This window comes from Salminus brasiliensis, chromosome 7, assembly GCF_030463535.1.
Source record: "Salminus brasiliensis chromosome 7, fSalBra1.hap2, whole genome shotgun sequence".
Lineage (NCBI taxonomy): Eukaryota > Metazoa > Chordata > Actinopteri > Characiformes > Bryconidae > Salminus > Salminus brasiliensis.
Genome location: NC_132884.1, coordinates 90,417 through 109,514, shown reverse-complemented (window position 1 = coordinate 109,514; position 19,098 = coordinate 90,417). Strand labels below are relative to the sequence as shown.

Below are 19,098 nucleotides of genomic sequence, written 5' to 3'. Positions count from 1 at the left end.
TTAGTGTCTCAGAGTGGCTGTAAATCCTGTGCTGACCACAGGGGGCGCTGGCAGCTGAAGGATTTTGGCATGATTTGAATGAATCCACCTCAGATCTTCATAATGAACTTTTAATTCTAATTTATTGCCTAGAAAGTTCCTCAACATTCCAGATGAATCCGGCAGTTGGACAGAATTCCCGTCTTTCTCGTTTTGTTTGAGGCTGGAAATTAGTCCTGTGTGTCTGTGCTGTCTCTCCACTGCTGCGCTGAACTGCTCCAGATCATGAAATGGTTTAGTCAAGAGCCATATATCCCTAACACCAACACCCTCCACCCGCACCCACGTCTATAATTTAGCGCTGGAATTATACTCCACCAATTAGCATGGTGCTAACTGCATGCCTTAATCGCACACAGGCCCCAACCAAGCTCAGGTTAACCAGTCTGTTCATTTATTGCCTTATTAATCAAATTTCTTTAAAAGGTGCAGCGGAGTAACGACCACGAGCACTGCTGACTCAGACTGACTCAGACTGACTCAGACTGAACGCAGGACCGTACCTCCCTAAAACAGATTTCATTTTAAATGCTAATGCTAACCGCTATTAGCTGGCCGTGAGCTGTTGTCATCTTGGGACACACAGCTGCTTCATCACTACGCGCCTCAGGAAGCCCTGACTCATAAGACAGTGAGATGCTGAGGCAGCTGCCTTCAGTTTAGGTCCCTACCACCACAGCAGTGCACAGATGAGCGCTGTCTCCTGGCTGAAAGTGGTGTGTGTTCATCAGTGTCAGTGAGGCTACGATTCTCCTCTGAGGATCGCCACGTCCAGTCCAGTCCGTCCAGGTGCTGTCATCCACTTCCCTTAATTGGTGTGGGTTCTGGCTGAGCTGTGTGTGTGTGTGTGTGTGTGTGTGTGTGTGTGTGTGTGTGTGTGTGTGTGTGTGTTGCAGGTTAGTAAACAGAGGAGAGACGTGTTTCAGCGCGGTGCTGTTAGCTGTAACAATGCCATCAGTGCTGCTGAAGCTGAACCATATTTAGTCACTCGGTCTTTCCTTTAAACACAGAATGCAGACGGGATTCCAGCCGGACCCCACTGACCTTATATGGCACAACACACGTCCAACAGTACCCCCCTCTCTCTCCCTGTCTCCCTGTCTCTCTGTCTCTCTCTCTCTCCCTGTCTTTCTCTGTCTGTCTCTCTGCTCTGTCTCTCTGTCTGTCTCTCTCTCTCTCTCCCTGTCTTTCTCTGTCTGTCTCTCTGTCTCTCTCTCTCCCTGTCTTTCTCTGTCTGTCTCTCTCTGTCTGTCTCTCTCTCTCTCTCTCTCTCTCTCTCTCTCTCTCTCTCTCTCTCTCTCCGTCTTTCTCTGTCTGTCTCTCTGTCTGTCTGTCTGTCTCTCTGTCTGTCTCTCTGTCTCTGTCTATATCTGCAATATTTTTTTTGCATATAATTTTACCGTTGCGTAAACCGCTCTTTAATATTCACTGTTTTAGTGATGTCACAGTAGTTTAACTCCTCCCATTCAGCCTACAGAAAAGTAGCCACACCCATTCAGCCTACAGCAGTTTAGCTTCACCCTTTTAGATAATGACATTTTAGCCACACCCTTTCAGTTTAAACCTGTATCTCAAATAGCCCCCGGCTGTATAATAGGTAAAATATGAACAATATGAATGATGTCGCTCGCTGAGTGTTTCGGATACTTGGTTATGTGCTAGCTAGGCTAAATGTGATCATGCTAACTGATGGACAATGCAGCTCCGAGGGAATGATGCTAAACGGACAGATCGTTAGCTCGTTTCTGCACTCGCGGCTTTTCCAGAGCAGAAGATCCAAACCTTGGACATGGAAACATCAGACATCCCAAACATGATTTATTTCTACACAACAGGCGGTTCTCCTTTTATAGGAAGTTCCATTGGAGAGCTGGGGGGGGGGTGGGAACAGGCTGGAATGTGATGTGTGTAACTGCAGGGCACCCAAAAAGGCTCTCCAAGACTTCAGTGCAGTGTGTAATGATGGGAATCTCCCTACGCACATACACACACGCATACACACACGCATACATACACACACGCATACATACAAATGTGGGATTACTTTTTTGATTAGAAGCACATTGGCTATTTGGAGTCACACTGCTCCTTATCTAATCACAGCTGTAGTAATATTATTATTATTATTATTATTATTATTATTATAAGAATGTTGATGATAATGAAGGTTAATACTGTATTCAGTCTCATTAATAGGAAGGCAGACAGAAGGCTGTGCTGCTGCAGAAGCTTCATTCATTCACTTGCGTCTCTGAGATGATATAACTATTATATATATATATATAATGTTTATATGTTTATATACTTATGTATTTGTGATATATTATATTTGACCTGAAACAAGCTCTAGTTCTAAAAATGTAGAAGAACCCCAGCGGTTCTACCATCTGCAGAACAAAAACAGAACCAGTACGGCCCAACTGAAACTGAACCGGACCATAAACAGCAGTTTCACTTCCTCCCCTCGCTCTCACACAGGGGACATAATTAACATAATAAACAACACCACTGCCCCATAAAAGACTAGGGTTCATTTCCCCCGCTGGGTGTTCACACTACTCTACCCCCACTCTACCCCAGTGAGAGCCCCCCTAACTCCACATTCTCCTACCTGACCACCACCACTGACCTGTAAGAGCTGGATAGGAGAGTCAGTAATTGTAACTGTATTCCGTTCAGCTGTGCTCAGATCAGTGTGTCAAGTGGACAGCTGGAAACGGTCCAGTCTCTGTTCTGTCTGAGGTTCTGAATCAGAACATCAGGCTGGACGTCTCTAATTAACGACTGCAGTGTCTCTCAACAGGATGGTCTAGCGCCTCTGCTGCTGGCATGTAGCTCCGCCCATCTCCATATGTTTTAATAACAAAACAGCCCCGCCCATTTCCCATCTGATTCTCCTCTAGACTGTGCTTCCATCTCCAGTCTCTAACTCCAGCAGTTAGTCTCCCTGTTTTTTATTTTCCTCCAGAAATCAGTTTTTAACCCTTACTCTGCGTATCGTAAGAAGGCGGGGCTACACTTAGGAATGAAGTGATTGACAGTCTGGAAGAGGCCGCTTCTCTGCAGGACCTGCATGGCGTCCTTTCTGTTGTGTACATGAAGGAGCTGAGCTATAGGACAGACACACATTTCTAGCAAGCTCAGAGTCAGAAGCGTCACTGAAAGGTGGAGCAGCATGTGGGCTGAGGCGGTAGAGTAATACTACAGGATTCTACACTAGTATGACTCTATGGGTTCTGCAGCGTTACACAGCAGTTCTGGAGAGAGGTTCTCCTCCTGCAGCTCCACCACCAAACCTCCATAGTGCAGTAGCAGCAGCAGCGCTCCAGCCCAGAGTGGGAATGACGGAGACGCTGTTCTCCCCCTGTTCCAGCCAGTGGAGCATCAGCATGATCCTGAAGCTGCTGATTTAAGCCCTGCTCACACCTGACACAAGTGGCCAGCACAGAGTACAGGTTTGAACTGGGTTCTGGGTGCCTCATCTTGAGTAATTCATTATTAATGTGGGCCGTACCCCCCACCCCCTCCCTCCCCCCCCCTCCACCGCGAGTGATGTGAGAAATCTGATCACAAGCCATCGCAGGAGAAGCTTTAGGGTTTATGTCAGGGTTTAACGGCTTTGCACATCATCAGTCATTTTTGATTGGATCATCAGAGACAGGGATTTTTTTTTGGGGGGGGGTGGGGTTTGGATGGTTGCATGAGATGGTCGGGCATTTCACAGATGCCATAATTTTGCATATTTATACATGATTATACTGTTTGTTGTTGTTTTTTAAGTCAGGGATCAGAAATGATTTTGTTCTTAGTGATCCAACAGAATCCTGGGGTGGATTTTTACTTTCTGGACCTGAATTAGCCGCTACTGGCTGCTGGAGTCTCATAATTATTATTCCTCCTCCAAAGAGCTCTGTCTCTGTCTCTCTCTCTCTCTCTCTCTCTCTCTCTCTCTCTCTGTTTCTGTCTCTCTCTCTCTCTCTCTCTCTCTCTCTCTCTCTCTCTCTCTCTCACTCTGTTTCTGTCTCTCTCTCTCTCTCTCTGTCTCTCTCTCTGTCTCTCTCTCACTCTCTGTCTCTCTCTCCCTCTCTCTCTCTCTCTCTCTCTCTCTCTCTCTCTCTGTCTCTCTCAGCTCCGCCCCCTGCAGGCAGGTGGTTTAAATGGGAGCTACTGGGTGGTGGATCAGTTTGGACGGTTAGAGAGCGCAGCAGGAGCTCCTCATCCACGACCTTCCAAACCCAACCCAACCCAGCCTGAACCTGAACCCAAACCCAGACTCACAAGTGACAGTGAGTATTATGTTTTTGTCTTCTGTTTCCTCTCTCTCTCTCTCTCTCTCTCTCTCTCTCTCTCTCTCTCTCACACACACACACACACACACTCTCTCTCTTTGCTGATCTGATCTGTATGAAAGTAAATGATTATATCAATACGTATTTATGTGTGCAGTGTGTGTCTGTGTGTGTGTGTGTGTGTGTGTGTGTGTGCAGTGTGTGTGTGTGTATCTGCAGTTTGAAAATGGTCAATTAAAAAGTCAGAAACCATCTCTGGCCAATCACACAGGGTCATTAATCAATAACCCCATCTCAGAGGACAGTTCGAGGATGCTTAGAGAACCCTTATACATATATGATGGTATATAATGTGGATCAGTTAATCTCAGAACCTGCAAAACGCATCTGAGTGATGGGATCAGTATCAGTCTTGGGTTTACACTTTTAAATGTTTTATGTGGCTCGGTCTGATCCAGATACTGATCAGATGCTAAACACTGATACATTGCTTTGTGGGGTGTGTGGGATGTTTGGGGAGTGTGGGGTGAATGAATGTGTGTGGGATATATGAATATGTATTGGGTGTGTGGGGTAAATTATTGTGTGTGGGGTGTTTAAGGTGTGTGGGGTAAATAAATGTGTGTGGGGTAAGGGAATGAGTGTGGGGTGTGTGGGGTAAGGGAATGTGTGTGGGGTAAGGGAATGAGTGTGGGGTGTGTGGGGTAAGGGAATGTGTGTGGGGTAAGTGAATGAGTGTGGGATGTGTGGGGTAAGTGAATGAGTGTGGAGTGTGTGGGGTAAGGGAATGAGTGTGGGGTGTGTGGGGTAAGGGAATGAGTGTGGGGTAAGGGAATGTGTGTGGGGTAAGGGAATGAGTGTGGGGTGTGTGGGGTAAGGGAATGTGTGTGGGGTAAGGGAATGTGTGTGGGATGTGTGGGGTAAGTGAATAAGTGTGGAGTGTGTGGGGTAAGGGAATGAGTGTGGGGTAAGGGAATGAGTGTGGGATGTGTGGGGTAAGAGAATGTGTGTGTGAGGTAAGGGAATGAGTGTGGGGTAAGAGAATGTGGGTGTGTGGGGTAAGTGAATGAGTGTGGGATGTGTGGGGTAAGGGAATGAGTGTGGGGTAAGGGAATGTGTGTGAAAGTGCTGTGATATTTAGGGTGTATCGCCCTATACAGTGTATCACACACCGGCACTCCAGCAGAGCCCCTTTTAGACTGGCAAACACACTGCAGCTCACTCCCTCAGATGAACTACTAAACCACTCTACTGTGTGAGGAGTGACAACGAGGAGTGAGGAGTAAGGGTAAAAGGTTAGAGTGAGGAGTGAGGGGTCAGCGGTGAGGAGAGTGAGACTGAGGAGTGAAGGTCTGGCTGGTCGGCGCTGTCGTGGGAAACTGGTCTCTCTGAAAAAGACTTGAGCGCCGCTAACCAGACAGTTTCCTGTTCTCCTAATATGGTTGTCAAACACTGCTGTTCTGAACGATGTGGTAAATCGTGCACACACACACACACACACACACACACACACACTGAACACAGCTGCAAGTCAGCATAGCTCGTTCTGAAGCTGACAGACAGAGCCTAGTCTAAACCCAGTCCAAACCCAGTCCAAACCCAGTCCAAATATCTAACAATAACCAATCAGCTGAAGGAATTAAAGACTTTCATCATAAAATTACTAAAACAGAATCAGATACAGCAGATATTTACGTGATGGTTGGTTAGTGTTGTTGGGTTAATGCCATTGAGTTAGTTGGGTTGAGTTAGTGGGGTTGTGTTAGTGGGGTTGTGTTAGTTGGGTTGAGTTAGTGGGGTTGAGTTAGTGGGGTTGAGTTAGTTGGGTTATGTTAGTTGGGTTGTGTTAGTGGGGTTGAGTTAGTGGGGTTGTGTTAGTGGGGTTGAGTTAGTGGGGTTGTGTTAGTGGGGTTGAGTTAGTGGGGTTGAGTTAGTTGGGTTGTGTTAGTGGGGTTGTGTTAGTTGGGTTGTGTTAGTGGGGTTGTGTTAGTGGGGTTGAGTTAGTGGGGTTGTTTTAGTTGGGTTGAGTTAGTGGGGTTGAGTTAGTGGGGTTGTGTTAGTGGGGTTGTGTTAGTGGGGTTGTGTTAGTGGGGTTGTTTTAGTTGGGTTGTTTTAGTTGGGTTGAGTTAGTGGGGTTGTGTTAGTTGGGTTGTGTTAGTGGGATTATGTTAGTTGGGTTGAGTTAGTGGGGTTGTGTTAGTTGGGTTGAGTTAGTGGGGTTGAGTTAGTGGGGTTGTGTTAGTGGGGTTGAGTTAGTGGGGTTGAGTTAGTGGGGTTGTGTTAGTTGGGTTGAGTTAGTGGGGTTGTGTTAGTTGGGTTGAGTTAGTGGGGTTGAGTTAGTTGGGTTGTGTTAGTGGGGTTGTGTTAGTGGGGTTGAGTTAGTTGGGTTGAGTTAGTGGGGTTGAGTTAGTGGGGTTGAGTTAGTTGGGTTGTGTTAGTGGGGTTGTGTTAGTGGGGTTGTGTTAGTGGGGTTGAGTTAGTGGGGTTGTGTTAGTGGGGTTGAGTTAGTGGGGTTGAGTTAGTTGGGTTGAGTTAGTGGGGTTGTGTTAGTGGGGTTGTGTTAGTTGGGTTGAGTTAGTGGGGTTGTGTTAGTTGGGTTGAGTTAGTGGGGTTGAGTTAGTGGCAGAAAAACACAGTTTAGGTTTAGCATGCTAGCGGCTAACTGTACAGAGCCCAGTGCATCGCGGTTAAGGTCAGTGTTTAGTCTGTTTTTAGTCGACTTTTGTAGCTTTAATGATTTAACGGGATTCTGCGGGTCACCTGCTCCATGCTGGAATTCCACATTATCTCTCAGCCGATCCCACAACGTTCCTCTAATTACTGTCACGACCTGGAGGCTGTTTGGGTTTAATGTGCGCTACCTGAGCTTCATTACGGTTCTAGTGTTCCACACTCATGACGCTAAGCGCTAATGTTGTTAAACCCTGATTCCATCACTGAAAACACTCCATAAAGCAGCTTCACCACCTCAGATGAGACACTTTTTAGCTAGGCTAAAACTACTGTGGTCAGTGGTACTGACCACATGGCCGGGTGTGTTCTAAACACTAGCTGTTATTTTAACGCTAAAGCAAACGCTCTTCACTCAGAGAAAGCAGAGATGCAGTAAAGAGGGATGAATCTTTTCACAGGGCCAGGAGGTCAAACAGCTCCATCCCAGCAAATGTGAAAGTCACATGGCCTTCTGGGCATCTGGCCGATTTGAGCTCAGGCCAGGGAGGCTCATTCATGTGAGTTTATTTCAGCCGTGAAAGCGTCCGATTCTCCTCCAGATGAAGCACAGTTCGGTCAAGGACCTGCAGCTAACACTGCGCTTCATCGATAGTAAATCACTGACACATAAAGAAGGAAAATGGATTTTCAGTGGCGCTCTTTAAACCAAGCTCCTCAATCCTCATTGAGATTAAGGGTCAGTGAAATCCCAGAGGAGGCAGGAAATCCCAGCTTTAATCACTCCACAGTTCCTCCGAGCGCTCTGTTTGTTTGTGTTTCCCAAACAGTCCGAGAGTCCGAATGGGTCTGAATGGGTGTTTCCTCAGTTTTGTTTTCCACGCTCTTGACGGGGCGCTTTCTGCCGTAGTTGGTCAGCTATGTGGGTCTTTACTAGGAATCCTGCTGAAGGGTTTGGGCTCTTCAGTTCCACTTGCTCTGTAGGAGGAGGAGGTGCCGCTGTACCTGCAGCTGAGAGAGCTGACCATGTTGACTAGTGGAGGTCTGTTGGCGCTGGGCGGTGTTGTCTCTTTCCACAGCTTTCCACTTCATCAGACTGGCAGAGATTCAGCCTCCACTCAAACTCCTGTCTTCAGTTAGCACTGAGCCAGAACACAGCTGCCCTCACAGTAAACACTAGCTCAGCTACAGCTAACTACAGCTAACTACAGCTCAGCTACAGCTAACTACAGCTCAGCTACAGCTAACTACAGCTCAGCTACAGCTAACTACAGCTCAGCTACAGCTAACTACAGCTAACTACAGCTCAGCTACAGCTAACTACAGCTCAGCTACAGCTAACTACAGCTAACTACAGCTCAGCTACAGCTAACTACAGCCAAAGACAGCTAACTACAGCTCAGCTACAGCTCAGCTACAGCTAACTACAGCCAAAGACAGCTAACTACAGCTCAGCTACAGCTAACTACAGCTCAGCTACAGCTAACTACAGCCAAAGACAGCTAACTACAGCCAAAGACAGCTAAAAACAACTAACTACAGCACAGCTACAGCCAAAGACAGCTAACTACAGCTAAAGACGGCTCAGCTACAGATAACTACAGCTTAAGACAGCTAACTACTGCTAAAACAGCTAACTACAGCTCAGCTACAGCTAACTACAGCCAAAGACAGCTAACTACAGCTCAGCTACAGCTAACTACAGCCAAAGACAGCTAACTACAGCTCAGCTGCAGCTAACTACAGCTCAGCTACAGCTAACTACAGCTCAGCTACAGCTAACTACAGCTCAGCTACAGCTAACTACAGCCAAAGACAGCTAACTACAGCTCAGCTACAGCTAACTACAGCTCAGCTACAGCTAACTACAGCCAAAGACAGCTAAAAACAACTAACTACAGCACAGCTACAGCCAAAGACAGCTAACTACAGCTAAAGACGGCTCAGCTACAGATAACTACAGCTTAAGACAGCTAACTACTGCTAAAACAGCTAACTACAGCTCATGTACAGCTAACTACAGCTAAAGACAGTTACCTACAACTCAGCTACAGCTAACTACAGCTTAGCTACAGCTAACTACAGCTAAAAACAGCTAACTACAGCTCATGTACAGCTAACTATAGCTAACTACAGCCAAAGACCGCTAACTACAGCTTAAGATAGCTAACTATGCCTAAAAACAGCTAGCTACAGCTAACAACAGCTACCTACAGCTTAAGAAGGTCAGCTACAGATAACTACAGCTTAAGACAGCTAACTACAGCTAAAGACAGCTAATGGCAGCTAAAAACAACTAACTACAGCACAGCTACAGCCAAAGACAGCTAACTACAGCTAAAGACAGTTAACTACAACTCAGCTACAGCTAGAAACAGCTAACTACAGCTAAAGACAACTCAGCTACAGCTAGAAACAGCTAACTACAGCTAAAGACAGCTAACTACAGCTCAGCTACAGCTAGAAACAGCTAACTACAGCTAAAGAAGCTCAGCTACAGCTAGAAACAGCTAACTACAGCTAAAGAAGCTCAGCTACAGCTCAGCTACAGCTAGAAACAGCTAACTACAGCTAAAGAAGCTCAGCTACAGCTCAGCTACAGCTAGAAACAGCTAACTACAGCTAAAGAAGCTCAGCTACAGCTAACTACAGCTAAAGACAGCTAACTACAGCTCAGCTACAGCTAGAAACAGCTAACTACAGCTAAAGAAGCTCAGCTACAGCTCAGCTACAGCTAGAAACAGCTAACTACAGCTAAAGAAGCTCAGCTACAGCTAACTACAGCTAAAGACAGCTAACTACAGCTCAGCTACAGCTAGAAACAGCTAACTACAGCTAAAGAAGCTCAGCTACAGCTCAGCTACAGCTAGAAACAGCTAACTACAGCTAAAGAAGCTCAGCTACAGCTCAGCTACAGCTAGAAACAGCTAACTACAGCTAAAGAAGCTCAGCTACAGCTAACTACAGCTAAAGACAGCTAACTACAGCTCAGCTACAGCTAGAAACAGCTAACTACAGCTAAAGAAGCTCAGCTACAGCTAACTACAGCAGACTACAGCTAAAGAAGCTCAGCTACAGCTAACTACAGCAGACTACAGCTAAAGACAGCTAACTACAGCTCAGCTACAGCTAGAAACAGCTAACTACAGCTAAAGAAGCTCAGCTACAGCTCAGCTACAGCTAGAAACAGCTAAAGACAGCTCAGCTGTTATATTACAGTTATATCAGTTATATTAGTTATATCAGTTATATTACAGTTATGTCAGTTATATCACAGTTATATCACAGTTATATTACAGTTATATTAGTTATATTACAGTTATATCAGTAATATCACAGTTATATCAGTTATATCACAGTTATATCAGTTATATCAGTTACATTACAGTTATATCACATTTATATTACAGTTATATCATTTATATTACAGTTATATCAGTTATATTACAGTTATATCAGTTATATCAGTTATATTACAGTTATATCAGTTATATTGCAGTTATATCAGTTATATTGCAGTTATATTAAAGTTATATTGCAGTTATATTAGTTATATCAGTTATATTACAGTTATGTCAGTTATATCACAGTTATATCACAGTTATATTACAGTTATATCAGTTATATTACAGTTATATTACAGTTATATTAGTTATATCAGTTATATTACATTTAGATTAGTTATATTAGTTATATCAGTTATATTACAGTTATATCAGTTATATTACAGTTATATCAGTTATATTACAGTTATATTGCAGTTATATAAGTTATATTACAGTTATATCAGTTATATTACATTTATATTACAGTTATATTAGTTATCAGTTATATTACAGTTATATTACAGTTATATCAGTTATATTACAGTTATATTACAGTTATATTAGTTATATCAGTTATATTACAGTTATATCAGTTATATCAGTTATATTACAGTTATATCAGTTATATTACAGTTATATTGAAGTTATATAAGTTATATAAGCTGAGCTGGTAAGTGGGTCTGAACTGTAGGGTGTGTTGCTGCTGGTTGGGGAGAAGCACAGCCGTTACAGAGGAAATGACTTTCCCTCAGTCACTCTGACCTCAAAGCATGCGTGTGTATAATGTTTAGCACAGTGCACTGTGTGTGTGTGTGTGTGTGTGTGTGTGTTTGAGTGTGTGTGTTTGAGTGTATTTGTGTGTTTTTGTGTGTTTATCTTAAATTATAAATTTGTTCATATGAGGCTGTTAAGTAATCTTCTTTAATCTACAGTGCACTGCACCTGTTGTAGGGCAGTATATTACACACACACACACACACACACAGAGGCAGGAAACACTGCGCTTGTACATTACGTGCGGCCCTCCTATCAGCTGGTGGGCAGTATTAGCGGCGGCCGCCCCCGCCCTGCTGGCCCTGCTCTGTGTTATCATGTTGGAGTAAACTGGCCGTCCCGCTGGAGGCATTCTCTTCCCTATAAGGTCTCTGTTTGGGACTCTTCTGCTCTGCTGTTTAGGTCTCAGATCTGCTGCACAGAAACCTGCCATATAAGGGCATCGCAGCACGAGACCCACATCAGCCGCAGAAGCCAAAGGAAAAAAGATGGAGTATAAAAGTATAGCCGGTTTGCTCGCGCAAGTGTGTGTGTGTGTGTTTGGTCAGGGTGGACCCTCGCTGTCCTGTATATATGTATGAGTGAAGTACAGGGTGGCTTAATGGAAACCTGGACCCTACAGTTCTCTCTGGTCTAAAACTGGGCATTTCTGCAGGCGGCCAGAACCCAGCATCCATCCATCCATCAATCAAAAAAATAATAAACAAACTACAGAAATAATTGTGAAAATAAAATGTGGTGTTATATCAGCTGTTATTAACGGTGTAAGTATGTGTGGTGTAGCGCCGCCCTGCAGCTCAGTGTTGCTGTGGTCAGTAAGAGGCGGGTCTGGGTTTGTGTTGAGGAGGGAAATCAGGGAAGACTTTACAGAGAAGAGACCGGAAATGTTAAGATCACATGACTGTGCTTATTAACCCTGCTGTTATCAACCCTGCTGTTATTAACACTACTGTTATTAACCCTGCTGTTATTAACACTGCTGTTATTAACCCTGTTGTTATCAACCCTGCTGTTATCAACCCTGCTGTTATTAACCCTGCTGTTATTAACCCTGCTGTTATTAACCCTGCTGTTATTAACACTGCTGTTATTAACCCTGCTGTTATCAACCCTGCTGTTATCAACCCTGCTGTTATTAACCCTGCTGTTATTAACCCTGCTGTTATCAACCCTGCTGTTATTAACACTGCTGTTATTAACCCTGTTGTTATCAACCCTGCTGTTATCAACCCTGCTGTTATTAACCCTGTTGTTATCAACCCTGCTGTTATCAACCCTGCTGTTATCAACACTGCTGTTATTAACCCTGTTGTTATCAACCCTGCTGTTATCAACCCTGCTGTTATTAACCCTGCTGTTATCAACCCTGCTGTTATCAACCCTGCTGTTATTAACACTGCTGTTATCAACCCTGTTGTTATCATAACTGCTGTTATCAACCCTGCTGTTATCAACCCTGTTGTTATTAACACTGCTGTTATCAACCCTGTTGTTATCATAACTGCTGTTATCAACCCTGCTGTTATCAACCCTGCTGTTATTAACACTGCTGTTATCAACCCTGTTGTTATCATAACTGCTGTTATCAACCCTGCTGTTATCAACCCTGTTGTTATTAACACTGCTGTTATCAACCCTGCTGTTATCAACCCTGCTGTTATTAACCCTGCTGTTATCAACCCTGTTGTTATCAACCCTGCTGTTATTAACCCTGCTGTTATTAACACTGCTGTTATCAACCCTGTTGTTATTAACCCTGCTGTTATCAACACTGCTGTTATTATAACTGCTGTTATTATAACTGCTGTTATTAACACTGCTGTTATCAACCCTGCTGTTATTAACACTGCTGTTATCAACCCTGCTGTTATTAACACTGCTGTTATTAACACTGCTGTTATCAACCCTGTTGTTATTAACACTGCTGTTATCATAACTGCTGTTATTAACCCTGTTGTTATTAACACTGCTGTTATTAACACTGCTGTTATCATAACTGCTGTTATTAACCCTGTTGTTATTAACACTACAGTTATTAACACTGCTGTTATTAACCCTGTTGTTATTAACCCTGCTGTTATTAACCCTGCTGTTATTAACACTGCTGTTATCAACACTGCTGTTATCAACCCTGCTGTTATTAACCCTGTTGTTATTAACCCTGTTGTTATTAACCCTACTGTTATTAACCCTGTTGTTATTAACCCTGCTGTTATTAACCTTGCTGTTATTAACCCTGTTGTTATTAACCTTGCTGTTATTAACCCTGTTGTTATTAACCTTGCTGTTATTAACCCTGTTATCAACCCTGCTGTTATTAACCCTGTTGTTATTAACCCTGTTGTTATTAACCCTGTTGTTATCAACCCTGCTGTTATTAACCCTGTTGTTATCAACCCTGCTGTTATTAACCCTGTTGTTATTAACCCTGTTGTTATTAACCCTGCTGTTATTAACACTGTTGTTATCAACCCTGCTGTTATCAACCCTGCTGTTATTAATCCTGCTGTTATTAACACTGCTGTTATTAACCCTGTTGTTATTAACACTGCTGTTATTAACACTGCTGTTATTAACACTGTTGTTATCAACCCTGCTGTTATTAACCCTGCTGTTATTAACCCTGCTGTTATTAACCCTGCTGTTATTAACCCTGCTGTTATCAACCCTGCTGTTATTAACCCTGCTGTTATCAACCCTGCTGTTATCAACCCTGCTGTTATTAACCCTGCTGTTATCAACCCTGCTGTTATCAACCCTGCTGTTATTAACCCTGCTGTTATCAACCCTGCTGTTATTAACCCTGCTGTTATTAACCCTGCTGTTATCAACCCTGCTGTTATTAACCCTGCTGTTATCAACCCTGCTGTTATCAACCCTGCTGTTATTAACCCTGCTGTTATCAACCCTGCTGTTATTAACCCTGCTGTTATCAACCCTGCTGTTATCAACCCTGCTGTTATCAACCCTGCTGTTATCAACCCTGCTGTTATTAACCCTGCTGTGTTTGGGTTTAGAGTTGATTAGATGGTGATTGTTGATGGTTAAGTATAAACGGCTGTAAGGAAGCTGCTGCTTAACGCTGTTGCCTTTTCACTCACTAGAACCTCATTATTTCTTAATTGCTTAATTAGGAATAGCCAAGCAGACATTAGCACTTTAAGACATCATGTGCTTTATTGTTGGTTCAGGTGTTTTGTGGGTAAATTCTGAATTCTGAAGAAATGTTTATAAATCAAAATATCATGATTTGTATTGTGATGTTATGTTGATTCGTCCGGCCCTCACCTTCTATCTCTACTCTGTTCCAGTCGCCCCAAAACAGCGGAAAGATGGCAAAGAAGACCCTGAGCGAGGACGAGAAGTTCCTCTACACGGATAAGGACTTCTTCAACAGTCCCGTGGCGCAGGCCGACTGGGCAGCCAAGAAGCTGGTGTGGGTCCCGTCGGAGAAGCATGGCTTCGAGGCTGCCAGCATGAAGGAGGAGAAGGGCGACGAGGTGCTGGTGGAGCTGGTGGACAACGGCAAGAAGATAACTGTAAACAAGGACGACATCCAGAAGATGAACCCGCCCAAGTTCAGCAAGGTGGAGGACATGGCGGAGCTGACCTGCCTGAACGAGGCCTCCGTGCTGCACAACCTGAGAGAGAGATACTTCTCCGGACTTATTTACGTGAGTTTATCTCCGTCATGATCGTGAGCTGCAAGCTTAATGTAGGGAGGCTCATACCCGCAGATTAGCGAGTAGATTAGTGGTTTTGAGGCGAGACGAGGCTGAAGTTTGATGACTTTTCATTAGAATGAGGTGCCGAGTGTAGCTGCTGCACCACGTAACAAATGACCTTTGTTGCGGTGAATGGCATTATTAGTGCCTGCTGTTAGCACCATGCTAATTGGTTTACATAAGCTTGCATTACTTATTAGCTACACAGCTCACAGCTCTGATGTGAAACTGGTAAAAAGCTCTAAAAAGGGTCTTGGCTGACTGACTACGTTTGGGATTAGACAGGAAAGATCTGGGATTTCAGTTCTGCTGAAGAATTGCTTTCATTAGCGTGGGTTTACATTCTGTTCGAAATCCTGATCGGCGCTCCCGCTGGCTGTTACAGAGCAGTGCAGACAAGAGTGTCAGTCCAAAGTCTTTAAGATCAGCAGGACGATGTTTATGCTAATGAGCTTTTTTCTTCATCTCACAGTCGTTTTAATCTGAGCGAGAGGAGAATGACCTTCACCTTGAGGTTTGTCTGTGCTCTGAGTTCTGCTGTGTCGAGATCAGACATGAACAGATTACTCACCCCTATGTCTTTTATGACAGTTTAATTATGCGTATTATGAACATTATTACACATATTAAAAATGCAGATTATTACAGAAATATTGTGAGATTCTTAACTACTGAACACGGTTCTTATTCAGCTGGCAGATCATTCTACTTCATTCGAGAAATATCTTTCTTAAGCAGCTGAATGAAATAGAAATAGAAATATAAAAAAAGAACTGAAATAAACTAATAATATTCTTAACATTCTGAGTTTCAGATATTTCTGCAGCTTTCAGAGGATTTCTCTGGGTATCATGTTTTGTTGTTATGGTTCCAGTGAGATCGCCAAAGGACCTTTGATGAGTGTAGGAACCATCTGCGGTTCTGTTGATTCAGTGAATAATGGACTGTAACTGACTGCTGTGTGTGTTCTGCGGGTTCTGTCCTCAGACGTACTCCGGGCTGTTCTGCGTGGTGGTGAATCCCTATAAGATGCTCCCCATCTACTCAGAGAAGATCATTGATATGTACAAGGGCAAGAAGCGCCATGAGGTCCCGCCTCACATCTACTCCATCACAGACAACGCCTACAGGAACATGATGCAGGGTGAGGTAGCCGCACGCACACATGCACACACACACACCACCTAAATCACTTCCTAAAGTTGATAACTGGGTTCCTAGTTCTGTGTGGGATGAAGTGGTTCTGTAAAGGACGGCGTGGTTCTGTCTCTGATGAATACATAAATATAATATTTAAGCTACAGTATAAATATACAGATTTGTTGTGGAAATAATAAAAACAGTGGCAGGTTCTGTACAGGTGTTCAGGGTGTGTTTGTTCCAGGTCCAGTTGGTTCAGTGGGATGTTGCAGCTGGGGGGGGGGGTGGCACTGGCTGAGCTAGCTGCTGAGAGGGTAGTGTTGTTACTTCACTGACAGCAGTGTGAAGTCTATATATGTGGGCGGGGGTGTGAGTGTGCGTGTGTGTGTCATAGCTGGTGTTCTTACAGTGGTCAGCGTGTTGTGTTTAGGTGCTGAAGCAGCTCTGACTTACAGTAGAGAGAGAGAGAGAGCAAGAGAGAGAAAGTGCTTTAGTGTCTCTTTATCAGTGATTAGTGTTCTGTTTAGTGGTGTTTGACAGCTCTGAGCACTGCTGGTGGTAGAGTGTGTGTGTGTGTGTGTGTGTGTGTGAGAGTGTGAGGGTGTGTGTATTTTATTTAGCTCTGGTCACTGCAGTGTGATGATAAAGATGATGAGGATGATTATACTTCATATCACCTTTTTTTTCACAGCACACTGCAGACTCCACCCCCAGCTACACACACACACACACCATGTTTCTTCCTAATTAAGGCACAGGCCACAACTAACAAAACACACACACTGCTGTATCACGGACCCGTATCTCAGAGGGTTTGAAGAATTCAGCTTTAAAAACAAAAACAAACCAGAATAAAACCTCACAGTCAGTCCGCTCTCAGACTGGGACCAACCCAGACCTCCCAGTTTACCCAAACTACAGTCCATCAGCGGGTCAGTGTTTCTAAAATCCCAGCCTTAATTTTAACTTTAATCTTAATCTTATTATTAATCTTAATCTCTGCCTCAACTTTAGACTTCAGCCTCAAACTCGGCCCCTCCTCAGAAACACCCCCCAGGTCTACATCAGCTTCATCAGGCTCACTGGATCAGACGTTTCCATTACTTGTCAGCCTCTGCTGAGGGATTTTCTCTCTCTCTCTCTCTCTCTCTCTCACACACACACACACACACACACACACACACACACACACACACAGTGTGTTAAGAGATCCTGGTTTAGTGGATGAGCACTGACAACATTGTCATACTTCAAAGCAAAACCAGCGTAAGCTCTTTGGCTTAGCTTCATTAGGAATCTTGTGTTAATCAAAGACTATCACCATGGCAACAAGCTCCACCACACCATACACCACAGCTACGTCCACCGTAGTTGTACTGTATGTACAGAGTTTCAGAAAGAGAAGAGAAATAGACTGAAATAAAGAATAAATCAGTCAAATCTGAAACATGAAGAGTGTAATAATCAGTAAAGTCTCAAAGTTTAAGTCTCAAATTAAAGCTGCTCTAGAACATAGAACCGTGTTTATCTCAGCGTGGCTGAACTGTGAACCTCAAACACTGTTGATCCTTCTTCAAAACAACATTTAACAGAACCAGAACAGACCAAAACAGACAATTGCAAAACTGCAGAACTGTTACATTACAGTCTTGACTTTATATAGGGGTTCCACACTATGCTAATCGCTAACACTAGCCAGAACTTGCTTTTACCGTCTTGATTCTTAATCGTTCGGTCACTCCAAAACAGACTGGATCTACACACAGTCAGTCCAGATCCAGAAAGCATAACATCCACCCCAGACATTTGCTCCGACTGCAGCTAAGCTACACCTACAGCAGAGCATCCAGGCAGTTGGGGTGGATCGTTCTGTGAGGATGGGGTCGGTGTGCAAGGGCGTGGTCAGTCTGCGGGGGCGTGGTCAGTATGTAGGGGCGTGGCCAGCATGTGATGACTGGGTTCTTTGTGGGGGTAGAACTGAGATAGATGGATCTTTAAAAACACCTTCCTTTGAAAAGATCCTCCATAGAACAACAAAGGATTCAATGGTCAAAGAACCTTGTATAGAGAACCCTCTTTGCTCAGAGGAGACTCTGTAGAGAACCGGGGAGTTAATGAGTGAACCATTCAGAACCACCTCTAATGTTCTCGTCCTGCTCAGACAGCCTGCTGCAGCCGGATTTCCCCTCCCTCTCTGAAGTGCTCCCGTCACTCTTCACTCACTCTCCAGTTCACTCCTTACTTCACTCTACACTCTCATTACTTCAGTCTACGTGTGTGTGTGTGTGTGTGTACAGGCCTGCAGCGGTTAATGTTATTTTATAAGAATAATTTACTTTATTAAAATGATTCTATTTGCTGATCAGCTCATTAACATACTGCTGACATTTACATTCACGGCATTTAGCAGACGCTCTTATCCAGAGCGACATACAAGGTTATTCATATCACAGAGGAGGGCCAATTGTAGTGTTAGGAGTCTGGCCCAAGGACTCTTATTGGTGTAGCGTAGCATAGTCACCCAGACCGGGAATCAAACCCTGGTCTCCCAACTGGTGTTGTTAATCAGTGGCAGGTAGTGGTGTTATCTGTTGCGCCACACCAACCACATGACATAATTACTGTCTGATCCTAATCACACCTGCCTGTCTGTCTGTCTGTCTGTTTGTTTGTTTGTTTGTTTTTCTCCAGATCGTGAGGACCAGTCTATTCTCTGCACGTGAGTAAATAATCTTCTCCACACTTCACACACACTTCACACACACTTCACACACACCTCCTCCTGCAGCCCCGAGCTCCATTTGTACAACTTCACACAGATAGCATCACTCACACCCACCAACACTTCAGAACTGTACTGTAGTTTAGGTACTTTAGAAAGCTGTACAGTTGTACAGCTATATCCATATACATTTCTACAATGATGCAATATACAGTTATAGTGCTACAATATATAGTTATACAGTTATATATAGTTGTTCAGTTATGTAGATTAACTAATAATAACTGTAAAATAATATAATGTAAACTGGTGTAGATAGAAATGCAGCTCAGCTCTGTGGTTACAGTAGGTGAGAAGAGGAGGGGCAGGTTTGATGGATATGCTAATGAGTGTAAATGATGGACCACCGCTGA

General features: G+C 43.9%; 1 protein-coding gene across 3 annotated transcripts in view; it reads left to right on the top strand.

The window, feature by feature from the left end:
- The first annotated feature begins 4,205 nt into the window (after positions 1-4,205).
- myh11a (myosin, heavy chain 11a, smooth muscle) overlaps positions 4,206-19,098 on the top strand; it is a 38,183-nt gene continuing 23,290 nt past the window's right edge. For 2 of the 3 annotated variants that reach the window (XM_072683251.1, XM_072683250.1), the window contains exons 1-4: positions 4,207-4,325; positions 14,410-14,772; positions 15,811-15,967; positions 18,655-18,682. In XM_072683251.1, the coding sequence (XP_072539352.1) occupies positions 14,431-14,772; positions 15,811-15,967; positions 18,655-18,682 (527 nt within the window). In that variant the 5' untranslated portion in view covers positions 4,207-4,325; positions 14,410-14,430. Of the gene's footprint in view, positions 4,326-14,409; positions 14,773-15,810; positions 15,968-18,654; positions 18,683-19,098 lie in introns of all 3 variants that reach the window. The other variant, XM_072683252.1, reaches the window with a different exon arrangement.